Source organism: Taeniopygia guttata, chromosome 3 (genome assembly GCF_048771995.1).
Source record: "Taeniopygia guttata chromosome 3, bTaeGut7.mat, whole genome shotgun sequence".
In the NCBI taxonomy this organism is placed as follows: Eukaryota; Metazoa; Chordata; class Aves; order Passeriformes; family Estrildidae; genus Taeniopygia; species Taeniopygia guttata.
Window position 1 is genome coordinate 66,252,783 of NC_133027.1, and position 22,593 is coordinate 66,275,375.

The window sequence follows — 22,593 nt, forward strand, 5'->3', positions numbered from 1 at the left end:
TGGGTTTTTGGAACTGCACTGCTTATTTGATTATGTCAAAATTCCTGGAACTAGAAATGTCTGAGTTAATTAGAGTCCTACAGGCTTCAGAAATATTGGTGGCCTAATCAGAGAGAGCACTCTCAGTGTCTCCATGGTATTATTTATGGTGCTGACAGAAGTGCTCCACTTTATTTACTCACTTGGCAGTTGTCAGCAAAAGACACTCTTACAAGAGCAAAAATTAAGATGTGTTGACAGGGTAGTAGAATTAATTTCATGGCTTGACTGTCCCTCACATCCTGGAGTCTGTGGCACTGCTGCCCTGTCTGAACACAGCACCACTTAGCAACAGCCCATCCAAGGCTTCAGCAAAGACACTCTGCATTCACGCAGCAGCTCGGTGCCAGTGCCACAGTCTGAGGGCTTTCATGACTGTAGGGCTGTGCCTTTCATTTGCAATAAGTAAACAAAACTTTCTCATTAGCAGTTTGAAAGACAGGAGGAAGTAATCTGAAAACTGCCTGACTGATAGCCTGGCTTCTAAGGAAGCAATGCACATTTAAATGTTACCCACCAGGACAGTCTTCAGCTGCCACCCATACAGGAAATCAAAGCTGCTTTAATGTGATGAAAGTTTGCCAGTGCTGCCAGAAATTGGAATGATAAAACTATAATCACAGGTCAGGATAAAATTCTGTTGGTCCAGTCGTGTGGGAAATATACAAATAAATTTTCAGCACCATGCTGAGAAAACTCTTGGTATTGGTTCTCCACCCTGCAGGTGGCAAAACTCAGTAATACAATCCTTCTAATAAAAAAATACATAAAATAAAAAATATTTTATAGTTATTCAAGTGTTAGAATATAATACGATATATTTACCTCATTATTTTTATGCATAAGGGAAAGAAGCATTGATAACTGTGACTTATAGGGGAGGCTTATTGGTGAGGATTTTGCACACCACTTCTTTTTAATACATTTTATTGTTTACTTTAAAATGAAAGTTCCAGTGCTTGAGCAGAATTTAAATTAATTTATTATGGTTTATGAATGGCAGTTCAATCAATAACACTGATTTGGATTTTTTAAAAAATTGATTTTTATGTAACAAAAGTATGTATGTCAGTCTTCTGTCTCTCCATGACAAGTATTTGTTGCTGTCTCTTTTCTGCATCAATTGTTACTTGTTCAGGGTGGGTTGCTGTTTAAAATATCTAAAATATTTTGTGTTTCTCCAGCTTTCTCTTGTTGAAATGATACTGAAGTTTTTGATTCATAGTTTCATTCTTTCTCTCTCTCTTTTTTTTTTTTTTTTTTTTTTTTTGTGTGTGTCTTCCTTACAGTCCTATCACTCTCATCAGTATGTGGCCAGAGCAATATGAGTGAGTATGCAGAACCGCTTTATCTGGACTCATTTGCTAGTTGTTTTCTTTTAATCTGATGTCCCTGAACTAGAGGGCATGGCTGACCCAAAGCAATAACGCCCTTGGGAATATTGTGCATGTATTTATTTGTCATCAGTCTAACTTGATTTAAAAATAATGTTGTCTATATAATTGATTGCTTTAGACATCACTAATTTTTTTTATTATTATTTTTAAACTAGTCCATCCCAGTCTCCACAGCTGTTTCATGATGACACACACTCCAGGATAGAACAGTATGCTACTAGGTAAGAGAGTCATGTTTCCCACTAGTTCATTGCATTTTGTGGTTGATCTCTGAAGCTTTTAATACACACTACTGGTTGGATATTATTAATTAAAAATATATAATTCTCTGTACTTAGAAGTAAGTCAAACATTTTTAAATCATTTGCTTCTTATTACAGTCATATTAAAAACAAAATACATGTTTTAAATCTATCATCTCTCATACAGAATGGAAGCTGTTGCAAAATTGCATTATTTCTAAAAAGTGCCATTATTAGTTTCTTTCTTCATTTTTAACCTTTGAAATAAACTGAACTTGTTCTGTATATAGGTTTTCTCAGTAGGATATTAGATCCAAGGTTTTGTTTTCTTCTGTGGTAGACTGATGCTCTGCATTACTGTTGGTTTTTAGCAGGGTAGGTTGTAATTACAGATGTTTTATGTTGTGGCTTTTGTGGGGCCAGCCTAGTCCCTGTTGTGATAAAATGTCTGCTATGCTAAGTCCATCTCACTGTCTCTGGGTTTTGTTAACTCACTTCTGTACATTCAGAGCTGATGATCACAGAATCATTAAGGCAGGAAAAGACCTCTAAAATCATCAAGCCCAGCCAGGAACTCAGCATGACTTTGTTCACCACTAAACCATGTCCCCAAGTGCCACCCCCACATACCTTTTGAACACTGCCGGGGAAGGTGGTTCCAGCTCTTCCTTGGGCAGCCTATTCCAATACCTGCTTGTCACAGAAGAAACTTTTGGCAGTATCTAACCTAAACCTCCCTTGGCACAACTCAAGGCCATTTCCTGTCATCTGTAGTTAAGGGCATGATGATGATGAAACATTTACCACAGACACCCTCTCAAAAATAAGTACCATGGGAACTGTCTAGGTTTTTTTTAAGTGGTTTTATTCTTGTATCTGATCTCTGTAACTCAAAAACAATTTAAACTTTTTCATTTCTTTGAATAAAAATCCAGAGTACCTGTTTAAATTAATAACATTCTTATTTATGGGCACCTTAAAAATCTTCAGACTAGTTTTTTAAATGCCTAGGATATGCTGCACTTGATCTTTGCAGCAAGAGAAAATAGGACAGGAAATAAAGCTGAAGGGCTACCCACAGTCAGCCTATTTTTTTTTTGTCCCCCAACAGCAAATATTTTCATCCTTCATTAGTAGTGTAGCACAATGACATACAAAGTCATTACAGAGGTTTTCAGTTATTTGAAACGTCATTCATATGAAACGCTCGTCATTTCTTTGATTCTGTAACTTAGGCCATATTGTGATCAATTAAAACCCCTGAACCAGACAAATGAAATTTCTCTAGAGAGATGAAAGAATTTTCTGTCTATCTGTGTCTTTTTTTCAGCCTATGGTGCCACAATACTGTGGCTTTTTGTGCCCAGATAAAGCTCAAAATCTGGACTCTCATTAAGGGTCAGTGGAGATTCTAGGTTCAATAGCTGTTTTCCATCTCCTCCCCCTCACCTCTTACCAGTTCTGTTTAGGATGAGCTGAAGGTGGACTGTGTAGTACTGAACTATCATTCAGCATACAAACCTAAATCTGTACCTGTTGTGTGCCAACACGGCTTAGCAAAATCGAAAACTTACTACTAATTGCCTCATAGGTATCTGTCTAAAACTAGTCAGGATTGTTTTTCTTCTAGTAATAAAATCTAGAAAAAGAAGACATAATTCTGTGTCTTTCCTATAATTTTTATTGTGTCCTTTGTTGCATATACAATAGTAAATCTTTTTTATTGTCCTGGTTTTTTCAGCTAAGCATCTTTAAAGAAATATTATCAGGGCTTCCCTAATAAGACACTGCCCAGCAGAAACAATATATTAGGGCTTAAAGCCTTCACTGTCACTGGTTGGAGAAGATTCAGCTCCCACTTTTCTGTTTACAAAATCCCCTGCCTGGAATCAGATACCATTTCCCTGTTCTGTTGTGCTGTGTCACCTCTGAGTTGCTTCTGATTTCCTTCCTCAGCTTTCAGTTTTTATCCTATCTTGAAGGTGCTTTGCAACTCTAGGGGTCCTTTTGCTGTCTCCTTTTGCTGTCTCCTCAATTAGGGCTATCTGCTGGTTCCATACAGTATCCCAAACAAATCCTCATTAATGTTGGAGATCCTAAATGTGACAATAATAATATAATCTACATTTGTGAGTTGGGATATCCGTTACTCTCTAAGGGATACAGGGCAGGTGCTTCTCTCTTAAAAGTAATGGGGGTTGTGTTACTTCCCTCTGTGACAAAGGGACTATGAAGATTAATTTCTAAAATTATGTCTCATCAAAAGATTTAAAGATGCTGAGCTTAGCAGCTTTATAAATATGTTACTTGTAAGCAGGTTGCTTACTGTGAACTAGATTTGTTTGAGATGTCCTAGAGCAGAGATGATCTGATTTGTCCTGAGTCACTTCAGAGATCCTCTTCCCTTCAGGGAAGATGTTGAAGCACAATGTCCCAGCCCAGCCAAAGTGGAACAGACAATCAAGATGGCATCCAGTGTGTGCCTTCATTTATTATTCTTCTTCTACCTCAGGAATACTAACAAATATAGGGAAGGGCAAACTTGCTCCATTCTACAATAAGTCACCAGAGTTCCCTGATCTTTAGGGCCTTGCCTACTCCCTTCAAAAGGAAGTTTGAAGATGTCTATAGTAATGCATAATGCACTTGCAAAAATATATGTGAAATTAAGATATCTTTATAGTAAAAGAAATAGCTGTATTTGGTGCAGTTGAATATATGCATAGAGTAGTAAGTGTTCCTAAATTTTTATGTCTGTCTCTTATGTACACAAGGTACATCTTTCCTGGAAACCTGAATAGATAGAAAATTTCTGCTTTGATTTTAAAGAACTGTGTGGCCTTGTATATACAGTCTAATAATCTGCTTCCAAAATGAGGAAATGTAGGCAATGATTCCCTGTAATTATACTGCTTTTTGTTCTGTTTCACAGGACTTGTCTGTCCACAGTGTGGTATTATTTGCCGAGCATAATTTCAGATGTTTCATGTACTATATTTAAAAAGGATTAATCCTCTTTTGTTAGTTCAGCTTTAGAAAATTCAAAAAGAAAACCATCTGTGAAAACATCTCTTTAACTAATTTTGCCATACGAGTTGTGGTGATGCTAATGTTAATTATGATAGAAGGAGAAAATACACTTTTTTTGTTGTTATTTGGCAAGGTAGAATTAATTAATCATAGCACAAGTTTCATAGCATAAAAGTCCCCTGGATTATAGGTTTTCATCACAAAATCTAGGAGTTTATTCTTAATCATGTATACAAAGATTGCCATACCTGAGCTGTTTCTAAGTAGAATTTATTTTCCCACTGCCTCTGTTTAAATTGTGCAGCATGTTGTCTGAAAGTTGTGGTCTTTCCCTGCCTTTCAGGCTTGCACAGATGGAAAGGACCAATGGCTCCTTCCTCATGGACAGCAGCTCCACCACAGGAAGCGTGTAAGTAACTCCGACTCACTACTGCTCTCAGGAACTTTGGTTATAGGATAAAATCTTCAGCGGCTCTAACACAGGGATTAGTGCCAGTGAGAGCAGCTAATAAGTATGAGGCCAAAGATTCCTCCATAAGTTAAATTATTCCAAGAACCAGTTGTAAAACTTGATGATGTTCACTTGAGGGTGTATGGGAACTCTGTTTGTCAGCCATTCTGGTTCAAAAGGGAGGATAGTTCATGTGGCTTGTAAAAGGCCACAGATCTGTGTGTTCTACTTTGTATTCCTTTTCTGCTTTTATCATAGTATAAAAGAAAAAATACCTTTTCTAGGCTTTTGCTAGACCCTAGACAACTTCCTTATTAAAATAAAAAATCATCTGTACTTTGAAGATTCTTCTGCGCGAGAACAGTGTTGCTGCTTCTTGTTTATATTTCAGTTTTCTGGCTGCTGATTCATCTGTTTGTACCTGGAATTATCCTGTGTAAAAAACATAGTCCTACATTAATTTTACCAATTTTCTTTTTTTATTCATATTATGTATCACCTTTATTGTAAAAACTAATTTAAATGCATTGTTTCTATGCTTGGAAAACATAGAACCCCTTGAATTGCTGATGGATTAATTTTTTTTTTTGTTTGTTTTTTTTTAGTGTAGAAGCAAATGTTTTAACCTCACTTTATCATCAGTTCAGTTAATTAAATCAGCATTGTAGGACTCTCCCTCTTCTAAGTTATTAACAAATACCATCAGCATTTTTAAAGAGGAAAACTGAAATGGTCTTGTTCAGCTTTAATTAAAAAATACTGTTGGTCTCAGTAATACTTTCATTTACTGTTTTAAAATTTAATTATGAAATTGTTCTATATATTTATAGATAGGTAGTACACTAGTAGTGTACTAACAATTTGAGATTTAAAATACTTTGCTTGAAAGAAGCACATGTGACCCCCTTTAAACGTTGCCTCTTTCCTGATTAATTAACTCTATTTACATACTAAATAAAAATTTTTCATGCAAACTGTTTTAATGTGTTTCTGTCATTGGCACACACCAGTGAGAGAAATGCAGCCAAAATATTCCCTTTTGATTTCCCTTCCACAAAAGAAGAGCAAACATACTGTTATTTGGCAGGAGAGCTGCAAACTTGAAGGCTGCTAAATGCTCAAACACTTGAGTTGTGTATTTTGAAATTAATGAGCCTACTCATATACAAAGACAAAACAACCATCCATCCCAATGGTGAAAGGCAGGGTGTATGCTTGATTTTTACTGGCAAATCAGCTGTTGATTTTAAAGCAATTTCCCTGAATTCCTTTTCCTTAGAAAAATAATCAAGACTTGTGTACCGAGTGAGAGGTACCTCTGAGTTTAGGTCTCAGTCAAGGGACTGTTACACAAACAAAATATGGGCAATAAAGTAACCTTGTACACAATGGCACCTTCTGTTTTATTTGCAGATTACAATGCATACTCTCATTAAGGCATAAGTACTGAAGTACTCAAAATTCTGAAGGCCTGTGGTTTAAACGATATTCATAGAATCATTTAGGTCATTAATCCAACTGTCCAAGTTCACCACTAAATCATGTTCCCATGTGCCCACATCTACCTCTCTTAAATGCCTCCAATGATGGTGAGGCATCACCACTGCCCTGGGCTGCCTGTTACAGTGCTTGACAGCCCTTCTTGATGGGGAGGTTTTTGCAGGGAACTACAGAGCTGTGAAGTTTGTATCCCAGTTTGGATCACAAATTGCTGAAACACTGTGAGTTTAGGATTATAGTTCAAACCTAATCTTATTTTTTTTAATTCCATTTAACATAGAAATAGGGATGGTGTAACCATTCTAATGGATAGAATTCAAAGGAGCAATTTGAAATTTGAATACATGTTTTTTCAGTGCAGATGTAGAGCTCTGAGCCAGACTTTTTTTTTAATACAGTATTATTTCAACAATTACTAATTTGGAAATCAAATTCTTTACTTCTCATAATTGGATTTCTGCTTCATTATCTTATTTTTATTGGTGTTGAAGAGTCCTTCAGTTTACTGTGAATATAGAACAGGGGCAGTGTAGGACTCGATTTTGAAAGTTACTTCTTTGGTCTTGTCAAGTTTCACAATACTTTTAACTTTCTTCATGCTTCAGAGATTATGTGTAAGAAGTCATCTACATTTGAATAAGAGAACTTCTGCTCTTAGTTGAACATAATGAGTTTATTTTCAGGAATGTTTTGCAATATGCCATTTGATTAAGAAAGCTCTCATCAAAGATAATTCTTGGGTTTTAACTAGACTGTTTTCTTGAATGTCATTGTGACTTTTATCTCTCTGACTAAGCTTTTCCAACCCTCCCCTTTTCTAAAGAAAATGCATTAAAAATGCATTTTCCTTAATCAGAAAAATAGTTGTAGATAGCAAAAAAAAAAAAAAAAGAAAAAAGGCACGGTCTCTACTGTAGTATGTCCAGCTTCTTTTAAAATATTCTAATGCTCTCACTCATGCATGAATTTTCTGCTACAAATACACTGAGTAGAAATGTTTTCTCTTCATTTCATCTTCTGACATTAGACAGCTCCAAATGTTTAGGCTAGAATGTTGTGATGGATTTTATTTGGCTTTAACTCATGCAGAAGCATCTCTGTCTTTAAATCAGACTTACCTATTCACAAATTAAAATGAGCATAAGGAAAAAATTAAGTCTTTATAACAAAGAATGATAAGTAGTGTTCCTAACAGAAAGCTATGCCTCACAATTTGATAAATCATGGTGTAGTAGAATGAAAATAAAAATTGTTAGAGTAGTCCTGTAAGGTATGAGCTATCCTAACCAGCCCATACTGAAGTGAATTGCAGTGGGCATAGTATACATATTTTCAGAATAAATGTAGATGCTTAATAGGTATTTTCTGATTCATGCCTTTACTCCCAGTTATCTTCATGTCTTGGGCATTGTTGATGCTATTTCACACTCATCTTAAGGCAGAGTTGAAACATACCAGAAATTTTATTTGTTATGGAACTCTGTACTGAGGTTCAGAAGTAGGAACAGGTTCAGAAGTGGATGTCACTGATATTTTTACCTGGCACTGCTACTTAATGTGGTGTAAGTCAGACTGGAGCCTCAGTATGTAGTAACTGAATACTGTGACATGATATAAGGGGTTAAAAAATATCTTGTCACAGGGAGACATTTGTTTCATGGCATGGTAAAATTAGGAGAAGACCAAGTAAATTAGATACAGAATTTTTGAGTACCTTTTGCATCCTAATTCTAGTATGTCTCATAGCATCAGTAGGTCAAGGTATACTTTATTTGGACTAGAACACATGGTATTTAGTATGAGATCTACAGCAAAAATGAAAATTGTCAATGAAGTAAGTTCACAAATAGCCACATCTTCCTATCTTAAATGAAATTTAGAAGTTTACTTAATCAGATAAAATAATGCACTGATGAAAAGTGATGGTGAAGAAATCTATATTTTCTTTCTACAGCATAGTCAAATAAATGAGAGGTTATATCCAGCTTTATTTTCCTCTTGCTTCGTCTATGCACAATGCTTGTTTTGGAATAGACATCTTGAAAACATATGTCCACAAAGAGAATATGGTCCTTCAAAGGCTGTTTTCCTTGAACTTCTTTGTTGTGGTGTTCTTTTCCTCTGAGATGTACTTCTTTCAAGTCTGACCTTCTGGGATGTCTTATTTGCTACTTTTTGCTATGGTGAAATTCAGAATAGGAACTGCAGCCCCTGCTGTCAAAGGACTTTGTGTACTTCTCGTTGTTCCTCAAAGCACACAGGGTATTCAATATAATAACCACCAAGAAAGAATGAACAATTACATTTTACATGATGCTTTTATTTTGATTGCTGATCACCATCTCCTACCACTTCTACATAATAATGTCCCAGATTCTCAAAGTGAAAGAATATGCCTGGTGTAGAACAATGACCTTATGTTGTAGGTCATTTGAAGCCCTGTCCTGGGACTCCTGTGCTGCTAATGAATCTATCCTAATTAAAGTCATGAGGTTTGTTGGTGCAGGTTGGAGGCTGTGTTTTTTCAACCTAGTAATTTTGCAAGACAGAGTAAAGCTAGAACACACGGTAAAAATACAGTTTTGCTTCGGAAGACTTCCTTTATCAAGTGCCTGTGAGAAAAGCATGCTGTCAGCTGCAACGTGTGATGCCTAAAAAAAGAGCAATCAATATTCACAGCCTCTCCAGTAGGCTTTCTGAGGCTCTGAACCAGTGGGAGAGAAGGGAAATGAAGTTTTTTCTAGACTGAATAACTTTGAGACCAAAATATAAAATGACCTGTATTTGGCTGTGTTGATCTCATCTACTGGATCACAATACAGTCAGACGTATGTAAACATTTACTGTGCAAACTCTTTTTTTAAAGCCTTTATATATTTCATGAAAAATTGAGGTTACACCTAATGCAAAATCTTGACAGATTCTCAGGTTTAACAAATTCCGATAAATGTAATAAATCCAGCTTTACAGAGCCTTAATTTAAAAAAGATCCAGTTTAGGTGTCCTAAATTTTGTTTATAAACTATTTCACTATTTCAAAACATAGACAGCAGCTTTTTGATGCCTAATAAAAATAACCAGACTAAACTAGATCAAGTGAACATTTCCTGACATCATCAACACCCTTGCAGAAAAGAAGGCTATATGTGTAGTCACATAGGATCACTGAAATTCACGTGCAAACAGTGTTTTGAAGCCAGGATGATAAAGCTGTGTTCTCTCACCTGCCTGCTTTAACTCTGTTTTTGTGCTTACCCAAGGTGTGACATTGAATTGCCGTCACTCTTGGCTCGTTGTGGCCATTTCAGTCACAGGGTACTCTGAACATTTTGTTTGAAGCTCCCAGAGGGGTTACAGCACTTTGGCAAGAATTTTGTTAGAAGTATTTATTTATTTTTGTCAGGATGACTAAAGGGTATAGAAATACAATGAGGTTTTAATTATCATACTGGGACCTGATCCAAACTCCATTAACTGCACTAGCCTTTGTTTTAATTTTAAGTAGACATGAAGTAATAATGAAAAACAATTGTGATTATGAATTTCTCTGCGATCACTCAAGTAGTGAAAAAGATAAACCAGTTAAAGGTTTTTTTTTTTAGTTGGTTTTTTTGGTAGATAATGGGGGAAAGGGACACTTATCTGTTTCTTTCAGTTTCTTTTTCAGCTAGCACTCTTGGATGTCACTATTTTTTTAAAGGACTTAAATGCACATGCAACCCCAATTACATTTAGCTCTCTATATATTTGTATTAATGAAAAATTCATTATATTTATCCATTTGCAGGGAAGATCCATGTTGTCATTTCTTCTCATGAATGTAGTACTGACAACAGCTAAGACACCTAAGAAATACGTGAATGTACATTATTTCTTTAAACTTTCTACTCATTTTTAAAAGCAAAACTCAATAATTAGGTTTTTCATCCAGTGGATAGAACTGTCATAAGCTATATTTTTTCTTGTTTGGATATTTTTCAGCAGGCAGAGTGTTACTTGATGTATATTTATTTGATGTCTAAATTTTCAAGTTTTGATGATGGATTAGAAAGTGAAAGTTCACATGATAGCTTTGGGTAGATAGTGAATAGTTATCCTTGAGAAGAAATTATTTGGTGCTGTTCTACCATGAGATTAGTATTCAGTACAAATTATGTCTTAGGCAGTATTACAAAGAACAAATAATTTTGCTAAGTGATAGAAGTACTTTTCCAAGAGAGACACATCACGAATCAGGATTTATTTAATCTTTGGCTATTTTGTCTTGTTTCTAATACTGAGGATGCTATTAAATTAGCATTGATATACTGAGCTAACAATAGTTTAACAGTATAAAGTAAGGTTTTTCATTTCACAAACAGTATTTATGCAACTGTCATGACCATTTTCTCCTTTTGTCCCAAGAGTTTGAACTTATTTCTGAAGTATGCCCTAATCCATATATGCATGTCCCATAAGACACTTAATGAGTTTCACTTGTACATGCATTTATTTATAGACTATTTATCACCACAGAAGTAACTGCTTTTTCTTCCAGGGTATACTTTTCTAAATAACTGATTTTAGTATTCATTCAAATGAGACAGTACATTTGGAAATTCTGTGATGAAAGATGTTAAAGTGACTGACAGGAAATTTTTTAGCGCCTCCTGAAAATCTCCATTACACTTTTATTTGGAAAATAAATACTTTGCATATAATGAACTTTGGATTTTTTGCATGTGCTTTCAAAGGCAGTCCTTGAGAATATTTTTCGTTCCATAACTGGTGGATAGCAGAATTTGCAGCTGCTACTTTCCAACAATAGAAGGGAAAAAGCACACAAAATATTTTTAATGTGGAAAAGTCTCTTTTCTAAACAATATCTGAATATGTGTGTATATACTGCCCATGTGTGTGTCACACTGTTATAACCGTGGTTTAGTCTGTAGGAGAGCCTTAGGGTAAAGGTTGTACCAATAATTCATGGCATCATAAGGTGTGCAGTATTTAGTTTTTAGTTAATTAAAGGAAATAATTTAAGGAGGGTTTTCTTCATAATTTTTACTGCTGCAGCATTTTCTCTCTTAAAAATGAATAGTATATGTTTTTCTGTTGTTGGTTCATTCTCCTTGAGTGACCAAGCAAGTAAACTGGTTTTAGGATATGGTATCTTTTACTTTTTATACATCTGACTTTATTTATGGAGAAAAGCCAGCAACTTGGAAAGTAAGGCACATCTATACAAGACCAAATTCACTTGAGTATTAAAGCATAATTGAAAGTGTCAGGACTTTTCTATCTCCTTACCAGAAGGTAATTTCATGTGAGTCAGGAGGAGGACAGTGCTATAGTTCATTTCTGTTCCTGAATCTCTAAGAAGGAAACCTACTACCAATACAGAATTTCAAGGTCTTTTATGTGTATATCAAAATAGGGGGAGAAAACTGGAATGTTTTTTCTTTCATTTTAATGGAACTTTTTGTTTTCTAATCTTATTAGATAAATTGAGCAAACCAAAATTATCTCCTAAACATTTGAAAAATGTCACATATTGTTAAAAAATGTATCTAGAAGATGTTTGTTTTATTTATTTTTAAGGCATTTCATACAGTCATCTTTGATTACTGATTCTTGTTTTCACTGTTTCTTTTCAAGCCACTGATTCTTGTTTTCAATCTTTCTTTTCAAACCACTAGCAACATTTGTTCTTTATGCATAGATTAAACTAAACTGATCCTTTACTACAGATGAATCTTTTTAACTTGTGCATTGTATGTTTATATGGTTTCCTTTCAGTATGTTTTCCAGGCTTAATTTTGTCTGGCTTAGTCTCTTTCCATAAACAAACAAAATCCCTCAGCTTGATAGAGATGTTTGCTCACATAATAAATGCTTTACTACTCTGTCTTTACCTGTTTTGTTTTATTGTTTCAGAGAGGATGAACATGCCCTTATCCAGCAGTACTGTCAGACGCTGGGAGGAGAGTCACCTGTGAGTCAGCCACAGAGTCCTGCTCAGATACTCAAGTCAGTGGAGAAGGAAGAGCGGGGAGAGTTGGAGCGTATCATTGCTGACCTTGAGGAAGAGCAAAGGTCTCATAATCATCCCCTGATGTCTGATTTGTCATTTTGTTGTAGTTTGAGCCATGCCTGTTCTATGTTGAAGATTAGAAGGACCTAGAAGTCATGATTTTAGCAAAAAAATAAAAACAACCCACAATCAAGGCATTTGTTGTGCATAGGTTGGCACTGTTAGATAGAAGAGAGAGGTGTCTGTGAAGAAATAAATTAGTTTCACTTTTACTTCACTGCCTTTTATTCAATCCCCTGTAAAACACAAGTCAAGACATTGTCTTTGAGCTATTTGTGTTGTTAGTTCGAGATGCTAGCATTGTTTAATCTAAGAAGTGTTTTCATTTACTTGATCAAGTCATCATTCTCCTCCACTTTTCAATATCCCAGGAGTCTGCAGATAGAATATGAGCAACTAAAGGAGCAACATCTTCGGAGAGGAATAAACCCTCTTGCGTCACCTCCTGATTCTATTGTGTCACCTCAGCATGCTTCTGAAGATGCCGAGCTCATTGCTGAAGCTAAACTCCTGAGGCAGCATAAAGGTCGCCTGGAAGCAAGGATGCAAATATTGGAAGATCACAATAAACAATTGGAATCTCAGCTTCACAGGCTACGGCAGCTGCTCGAGCAGGTACTTGTACACTTTACCCCATATTGCTGCTGCACAATGGATTTCTTGGTGGAGCAAAGGCATTGACATTTTACTGCAGATATTTTCACCATGTACTCTTGGTCTGCTGGAATCAGTCATTTCTAATGAGATTTTTTTTCTTACCATCTAGTATAAACCATGGCTAATATCAAATGAGCAGAACATGATTGCAAGTGCTGGAGTGATCATGGGAACTTAGGAAACACTGAAAATCACACAAGCAAGAGCAATAGCTTTTCATTCATTAAAAATCATGGAAAGAGAATATATACCCTACTCCAAGTAGTGATGCCAGCTACATCCCATGTTTGACTTCTTTTACCAGATGCTTTCCTTAAATAAGTAAATGTTCATTTGTTGTCACAGTTAGTGATTCAGACCTCTCTTAGCATGCCAGAGACAAATGGCCAAAGATATGTCTGAAATACAAAGGAGCAATTAATTACATTAAAAATCCAGTTCCTCTTGAGTGGCACATTTAGACCAATAACCTACAGCAAGGTGGTCTTGCACAAAAGTAAATGCTGGAGGTAAGAGACTTTTAACGAGTATTGGTAGCTGGAGATCGTAGGGTTTCCTTGTTGGCAAAAGGATTGCTGATTGCTTTGGGAATCAGCATGTGCACACCTGGCTTATAAAAATAACAGGAGCAACATATACCATAGCACCATAATAACAGGAGCAACATAGGTGTTGTTAGAGATGGTAGTTCGTACTTCATGTGTGGAAGCTTGAGTAATGAAGATAAATTTGTATTGTCACCACAGACCCCCAGCCGGGTAATAATTAGCAGTGACTCCATGATTCCAGCAGGCTGATCAATCACTTTATTACACTATACTTATTAAGAAACCCATCCCCCTTACAGACAGTCTGATACAATTTTACCTAATTGGTCAATCAATCCAAACACCATCACCATTGACCAATTAAGAAATCACCCTTTGGTAAACAAACCTCCATGACACATTCCACATGTTCACAACAACAGGTGCAGCAAGTGAAGATAAGAATTGTTTCTCATTCTTTCTCTGATCTTCTCACAGCCTTCCCCAGGACAATGCCTAGGAAAGTTGTGCATTGCTCTCTGTGGCCAGAGAGCTGCTGCCACACTGCATGAATGTTTTCTTCTAATTAATCATTATGTTTGGGTCAGAGTACAGTAAGGCAAGTATTTCCTGCCTTCCATGGGTCAGGTGTAGTAGGGTATTTAACTAAACCAAGAAACTGGCTACATAAACCAGGTATTAAAATGGCCTAAGTTCCTGCTGTAAATCATACTGTCATTACAGGGATTAAGGTATTTGCTGTTTGTTTCACTGGCTGGCTTTGTAATTTTTTATAGGCTCAATAGGATTTAGATGCATCTGTTCCAATGACTTCCCTACCCCTCTAAAAATCTAGAGTAAATTTTTTTGTTGCTACTGTTATTTTATTATTTTAATCAATATTTGAGTAATTGTAATATTTCATAGGGAAGGTCGAAACTGGTGCACTGTTATTGATAATTTATAAAGTAATGATTTTGGGATATGTGGCCAATACTTGGTCTTTCTAGAGAAGGGTTTAAAATCTGCAAATAAACATTGTTAGTAGAACACAGATGTTCTGCCAAACCCACGGTCCCTTGCAGCTTAGTGCTTAGAGCAGAAACTTGCTCACCCCTTAAAACACCTTTTTTTCCCCCCTAATGTAGCTGAGGATGAGCTCACAATTTTGTAATATTTTTGGAATTCTTATACCATTCTGGGTAACACCTTTAGGGTTTATGTTTTTATTGTGATAAAATGGATGGGAGAAGAGACAGTAATTCTTTCTTATATTTTCTGCCTTTGGAATTTTCCAGGTATTCTGCAGCTTTTGGGTTCAGATAGGGTAAAGCAGAATAGAGGTGGCACTTTTCAATATTTCTGACTGTTTACAACTTTTTTACTGTGTACTGTTGCTCCTCTGCTTTCTGTCCACATTGTCCTGTCTCTATGGGAGTCATGCCATTCTTCTGATTGTTTCAAGTATTATTTCCTAAGGTCTTTGTTTCTACTCTGTTATTTAATAAAGTGGCTCATACAGAGTCAAGTATATGAGAAGATCTACATTACTTCTTTTATAACACATCTGTGGCTTTTCAGTATGCCTTTCTATACATATCGTTACTTAATTTACCAGATGTTCCACTAGCTATTTGGAGAATGTTGAGGTTACTCCCCTGATGGGGATTCATAAATTATAAATAATTTAAATTTTTAGTACTGTTCTTTGAAATTTATTTTGACATTGATAGAATTATGAAGCAGCGCTGATTTCCATTACTGCCCTCTTTCTGAAAAAAATGACCACCCTTCAGCATGTTTTTTGTTCTGTCAGCTTGGCCACTACCGTTTAGGAAAGCCTTTATCTCTTTCACTGCTTGGGGAAGGACTTTATTGGAAACCTATTTATATTTATTTGTTTCTTTTGCTTTTACTGCCTGTCCCAGTTATTTTTAGGGGGTAAAAGGAATACCTTTTTTTATTAATGAGATGGATGATTTACTTATAAGTCTCAATCTCAAAATATATAACAATATAATTACTAGCATTAAAGGACACAACTGTCCTTCAGCAATATCTTTGCCGTGGCTGGCATTTCATGCTATCTGTTTGTCTATTCTATCAACAGCAAGTCTCCCCATTCCTCTTCTCCATTAGCCTCCTGGCTGGTATTTTATACCACTGAGTATAAAATACTGGAACTTTTTTTTTCTCCAAAAGATTGGTGTGAGTCTCTCTACACACAGATATTGAGGTGGAGAGTTAATGAAATTTAGAATCTTTCATGTAGTAACTGCTTAATCTAGATGAGAGCATTCTAGGCCATTCCTTAGAGACCACCTTTAGCAGAAATATGCATGCATCCTCACTGGTCATTTGTCTACTTCAGGTCACAATTCTGAGGTTACCATACTATTTTTACTTTAGCAAGCCCAAAGGATTGGTAGCTGTCACAGAATGTCGTCATTTTTGTCTGCCTGATTGATTAGGCTGCCAAAGAGGAAGGTGAAACAGAACTGGCATGTGACAGCTTTGATACCAACATGTTAATCAGACAGAGAAAAATAAAGAAGCCATTCTCATTTTTCTTTTTTCAGCCTTTATAGATACTGCTTTTGCAAAGTCAAAGTGAGACCTATTATGAAGGGTATTTAAACTCTGTTTGGATTTTTCTCTGTTTTCTCTGATCTGCTGAATAGAGGTTTCATATTGGATTTGATATTGAAGTTAGAGGGAGCTAAAATCATCTGTCAACAGCTGTGGGATCAGACAGAGAGTAAATAGAGGCTGCAACTCCCTCTCCAGCTGAAAGCACAAGAGCTTTATCAGAAGATAAAGCACAGGAGAGTTAGTTTCTTTCATAGCTGGGAGAAAAAATTTTGGAATAAGAAGAAAAATCTGTAATGAATGTGGTAGTAACATTGCCATTTTTGAGGTTTCTTGTGATTTAGACTGGGGACACTGAGGTTTACTTTGGTTTTTACAAAAAGCAGCAGAAGTCAAGGAAAGAGCAGGTATGTCTTAGCTGTCCATTAAACCACAGAGCACTTCAGGCTCTTCTTTGGAAAAGACACCAGCAGGAGGCATAGTGAAATAAGGCACTATAGATTAAAACTGGTAGAAATAAGTATCTCCTTTGAAATGTTTTAAAAAGTGCTGTAATACAAAAACAAAACCACAATTTTATCATTTCCCGGAGAAGGAATATTTTTCTCTTCATATCTTTGCTTGGTTTTACCTAAAAAGAAGTTTGAAAACTCCCTGAGACTGGAGTTGGAAACCTCTCCCTTATCCCTATAGAGTCATGCTCAGTATCCCTGCTTTTATTTCTTTCAAGAAGCAGCAGGTGTATAATAACATCTAGAGCTATTTGGTTTTGGTTTCTGGCTTAAGGGCTATCTGCTGAGTTGTTTTGAATAAGAATGCATGAACTTCATGATGCCTGAAGTGGGTTAGGATGGAAGTGCTCATATTCTGTAAGTGTTATATAATTGGACTCAAATAGAATGTGATTTTCTACTGTTATTTTTCTTAAGTTCTCCAACAGTTAAATTGTTAAATAATGTAAATACATGCCATTATATCAAGGCAATTATATCACTACCACGAACCTTCACTTTCTGCTCCAAACCCCACTCCTCAGCTGCTTATCATATTTCCTTAATTTGAAAGAAGAGTTGTGTTTGTTTAGGCTTTTCTTTTTATTGCAGTCACTGGAACTATGCACTGGAACTATATCAGGATATTTAAATGAAAATGAAGTAATCAGGCATTGCCATCTGATTAGATGAAAGTGTTGTGGGTTTTGACAGTTTTTAAATCCAGCTGCAATATTTCATTCTGACTGCTGCAGCAGCATATGGCACATAAATGTAAGATTTTCCTTACAATTAAGGTTTTCCAAAGTATGTTTTGTTTTCTCTCAGCATATCCACTGACAATCCTTGTGCTCTGCAGTACTCTTTTATCACTTACAATAGAGCTACTAAGTGGTACCTCGACTAACTCATCACCTGAGTTTGTAGGCATTTAGTTTCTGTCTATCAACATGAACTGTTGACTTTGCAGTGCCTCACTATCCTTGACTGAGCCTATGTGTTGCTGTGCTGCAGTTTTGTGTATACAGCACAGATCTTCTCATTCACCCTCATTCACCTGTGCACAATTTATTCATAGTTGTTGCTTGAACAGGGCCAGCACAGAGATTTACTCCAGGTGCAAGTTTGCATTTTGGATGATTCACATTCTCTCTGTTCATCTGTTTGTGGGGTGGGCAAGCAGTGACTTCACTGCTGGAGTTAGATTTATTGTTCTGTATAGAAGGGACTCTTCACCTGTGACAAATTTGCTTCCTCTCTTTACCATTACAGCTTTAACATTTCAGACAGTAGCTCCTGGCAATACAGAATTGCCTAGGTTAAGTTATCCCAGGCTTCTCTGATTTAAAATCACCACACTCATTTTACTTGGACTCTTTAGCTGGATTGAAGCCTGGTACTGAGCAGCAAATTACTTAACTACCTAATAGTAATTCACTGTGCACAGAAGTGCCTTGAGAGTGAAATCCTTCTCTGGCTTGAAAACATTTCCATTTTTCTTTGTCTTCTATGCAGACTAAAATTTCTTGATTTATTCTTTTAGTCAAAGCTGGCCTTTAGTATTGTCATGCTGAAAGAGATAAGATTTAGAGGAGTTTTACTGAAGACTATTTTTGTTAGGTTGGAAGCTATTTCAAGAAACTGTGTATTTCAGTTAAGGCTGTGAAGTGCCAAGGAGCAAACTTGTGCACAAATTAACAGCCATTCTGTATTCTAACTCTGCATCAAGTCTCATAGGTACTTGTTCTAGGTACTTGCTCAGTTTCAAAAAGATCTTAAAAGCAATGATCTTTTGTATTACTTCAGTATTTGCTTTTGATATATTTACTTAAATAACCTGCTCCTTAAGCTGTTCAGAATCTCATTATTTGCAATCAAAAAGATAAGTGATAAGCAACAATTTCAGCTACATCTATCTCAGATGTAAATATTATTGCACTTATTTATGTTTTTTTTCAGAACAATCACTTCTGGAGCTCAAATACTTTGTTATCAGTACCATTCCTGAAGGAATTTTTAAAATAAGAAAGGAAGGAAATGAAGGGGAAAATGAGGTCCCTTCCAATATTCCTGAGCTGCTGTGGCCTTTTCATATTTTCTGTCCATGTATATATATTTAAATGTAACTTCAAACACACACATGTCTACAGCTAAATGTAATATCTATTTCCATGATTCTTCAAGTGAGTTTAAGAGGCCAGAAAAGCTTCTTTTCAAAGTATATAAGCTATTGCTCATAATTTTCAAGAGTTCATGTAGTACAAAATCCTGCAAGTTTGGTGTCTTCCACAAGGCTGAGAAGCAGCATCAGCAGGAGTGATGGCTGGCTACCACTTTTTAGATTTAATGAAGTTGTTTTGAATCTGTCTTTAGTCTTCATTTGATTCTGGAGTTCTACGGATCTGATCATGATTGAACAGCTGTTTCTAAGCATGCTTAGTCATCCTTGTAAAGCTTTTTATGGGCCCCTTGCTGAATGTCCTGTTTGTGTGTGTATATGTGTGTATATACCTATGCAAATAAATATAACCCAAGTGTTCCCATTGTGTAGTCTTTCTGCAGAGCTGGACTGGGAACCTTGGCATACTGTGTGTGTTGTACATTACGTTGTGGTTTTGTGACGCAAAAGAACATTGTTTTTAACAAGACCGTCAACTGGAATCTTGTAGGAGCTGTTCTTAGTCTAAATTTTCTTTCAACAAGTTCTTGGATTGGTTGTTTTTTTACCCCTCACCAGTTGTATAGATCTAAGACAACTTTCAATAGTTTGGAGAAAAAAACAAGAAAGAGCATGTAAAAAGGAAAGGAGTAACATGGCTGTATATAAGCTTACAATTAAATTATGTGGCTACATGTAACAGAGATTTGTGTCTTCCTGTGTTCACCATAGCCCGAGTCAGACTCCCGGGTCAATGGCGCCTCCCCCTGTGCTTCGCCCCAGCGCTCTGCTCTGGGCTTCCCGCTGGAGCAGGACACAAGCTCACAGTTCCATCAGACAGGTGAGTGCTCTGATCAGATAACGTACTGATGAGGCCAGAGGTGACTACTGGATAGGTTTGTTGGCACCTTCTGGACAGACTTGTAAATCAAAAGGAGCGGATCTTTGCGATGCTTCTGCTCAGTGCAGCTGGAGGTGTTGCTTCCTCATACTTGTGAAGAGCTGCAGTATCCTAAGAATCCACGTGACTCTGAATTACAGACTTTTGTCGATAGACTCCTTGGTTCCAGCTGTTCTTACTAAGTGAGTTTTCTGGGAAAATCCATCCTCACTGAAAGGGGAACCAGACTTCATTGGACTGAAGTGGCCACGAGCTGTTTGTCCTACAGTACACACACAGACCCAAGTAATCTGTTAGATACAGGACCTATGTCCAAATCATGTAATCTACACTTTCTGTCTGCTTTAAAAATTCTTGAGTAATCTCTGCTTATCCTGGTATTTTGATGCTCCCACTCCCAAAAGGCTCACATATTTAGGAATAATTCAATATTTATGGGTATAGGCTCTGCACATAAAGGGATTTTAAATTCTCCAGTATCAGAACTCATTAATTTCACCATGAGTTAGCAGAAATAACTACAGACCATTGCATAGACAAAAGTAGGGGAAAAGAGAAAATATTTTCCTCACATTATCTTTTGTAGAAGTTCCTCCTGTTTCTGTTTTTGAGCCTTGTGTTATAGATTAAATATTACTTTGTTTCTATAGAAAACAGGAAAAATATTATCTTGCATACTGAACATTTTTCATTCAGCGTTAACGTATGTTTTTACTTTATCTGGAAAAACATGGAACTTGAGTCTGATTTTATGCAGTATGAAAGATGCTGTCCAATAAAACTGCCAACAACACAGCCAGTTACGTTCCCTAACCATTCTCTTGGCTAATTTTAAGCACCATTTTTCAAAGAGATGACAAGGGGGATTTTAGCACTACTGAAATGGCTGGTACATATTGAATAAAGACCATCTAAAAGATAAATGTTGGGATTTTTTTCAGAGAAAATGTGGTGTATTCACTCTGAAAGTTACGTGACAAATCATCTGCAATTGGAACAGAATTTTAATAGAGTAGCTACTGAGTTTAATTCCCTCATATTGTAATTTTATTCATTTTAACTGTAAATGTTTATATACTGTTCCTTGCTGGCAACTTCTAGTTAAATCCTGGATGCAATGGTTAAGTTTTAATGAAAGAGAAATGAGTTTGACTGCAAATCAATAATGTAACTTTCATGTCCTCTCCCAAGGCTGGCAATTATCGATGATAGTTCCCGCACATTACAAAGGTTTCAGGTACTGTTTTCCTTTGAAATATAAAGGAGTAATTAACTGGAATGTTGGCTAAGAATGCCTTTTAGAATGTTGTTGCCTTTTTTTTTTTCCTCCTCTTGTTACAAAAAATGATTTTTTGGTTGTTTTATCTGCAGATGACTTGTTAGTTCCACCTCATGATACCAATACAGATCTAACAGATGTTATGGAGCAAATCAACAACACATTTCCAGCTTGCTGCTGTAAGTTTAACAAAATATGTCTCTGAGAATCATATTGAATTTAAGGTCTTTTGAAAAAAAAATCATTATTGTGGTATTGACTAGGAAAAGGAATATCTCTGAGGAGATTTCTTGTGTGTAGATACGCAAGCTACATAGTTCTGTCCCTTAAAATTCCTCCACAGATACTATTTGTGAAGGTAGATAAATGTTCTAGTTTTAAGTGGAAGCAATTCACTATAAGAAAAGCATGTAGCTCAATGTGGAATTTTCAGCAGTGCCCAAATAAGGGGAGAGACATCTAAAATCTCACTACCTGCTGATAAAAACCTTTTGCAGAACTTAAGTAAATGTAGATTCATAATTTCTGAATGCAGTTTTTGTAATAAAGTTTGAAAAAGTCAGACAATTAGTCCTTAGACTAATTACTGAACTAGTTATTAAATAAACCAGAGGAAATCTGTGAATGCAGCATATAACACCTTTCTCTGCTTAAATGCATTGGAAGATGATATTTTATTCAGTGTCTATTCAAGAGAGATCAAAAGGAAAACCAGCTTGTTCTTATGCATGTCCTGTATCAGCTGACATACATTTCCACTGATCCTCCTTCCAGTGTCACTGCACTTACAAAAGTGAGAAGCTGTCTCATGTATTATGGTGGGTTTTGTAAAATACATTTATACATATACATGTCTCTCTATACATATATTTCAGCTCTTTTGCCTTAGAAAAACAGTAGGGAAAACTTTTATATATTCTCAAAACTGTTGAAAGTTTCAAATGAAATGTAATAATAATGATCAGTTTTAAAAGGCAGAAGTCAGAGAGTGGCTGTTTACGCCCAGGAAGCATCAAGACTATGCTATTTTGTAAACTCTATGAACCTTGTTAAAATCCCCCTTTTATCTCTTGAACACACATTGCTGCATCACAGAAGATGCACCTTGGGTGCTTTGAAAAAGCAAATTAGGTTCTAGCAAAAAATGTCTTGTTTTAGCTGTCCTTTTTGATTCTTGATGGGTTCAACAATTCAGATCCCCTTGTTCTGCAAATTAAGGAGTTGATTCTAAGGAGCATCTCATTTGAGGTCAACAGCTA

General features: G+C 36.1%; 1 protein-coding gene across 10 annotated transcripts in view; it reads left to right on the top strand.

The window, feature by feature from the left end:
* The window catches only part of UTRN (utrophin), a 523,567-nt gene that overhangs the window by 313,759 nt on the left and 187,215 nt on the right, over nt 1–22,593 (top strand). For 9 of the 10 annotated variants that reach the window (XM_030268143.4, XM_072927038.1, XM_072927042.1 and 6 more), the window contains 7 exons: nt 1,329–1,367; nt 1,592–1,657; nt 5,052–5,117; nt 12,576–12,734; nt 13,104–13,347; nt 19,887–19,995; nt 21,427–21,513. In XM_030268143.4, the coding sequence (XP_030124003.4) occupies nt 1,329–1,367; nt 1,592–1,657; nt 5,052–5,117; nt 12,576–12,734; nt 13,104–13,347; nt 19,887–19,995; nt 21,427–21,513 (770 nt within the window). The remainder of the gene's footprint in view (nt 1–1,328; nt 1,368–1,591; nt 1,658–5,051; nt 5,118–12,575; nt 12,735–13,103; nt 13,348–19,886; nt 19,996–21,426; nt 21,514–22,593) is intronic. The other variant, XM_072927046.1, reaches the window with a different exon arrangement.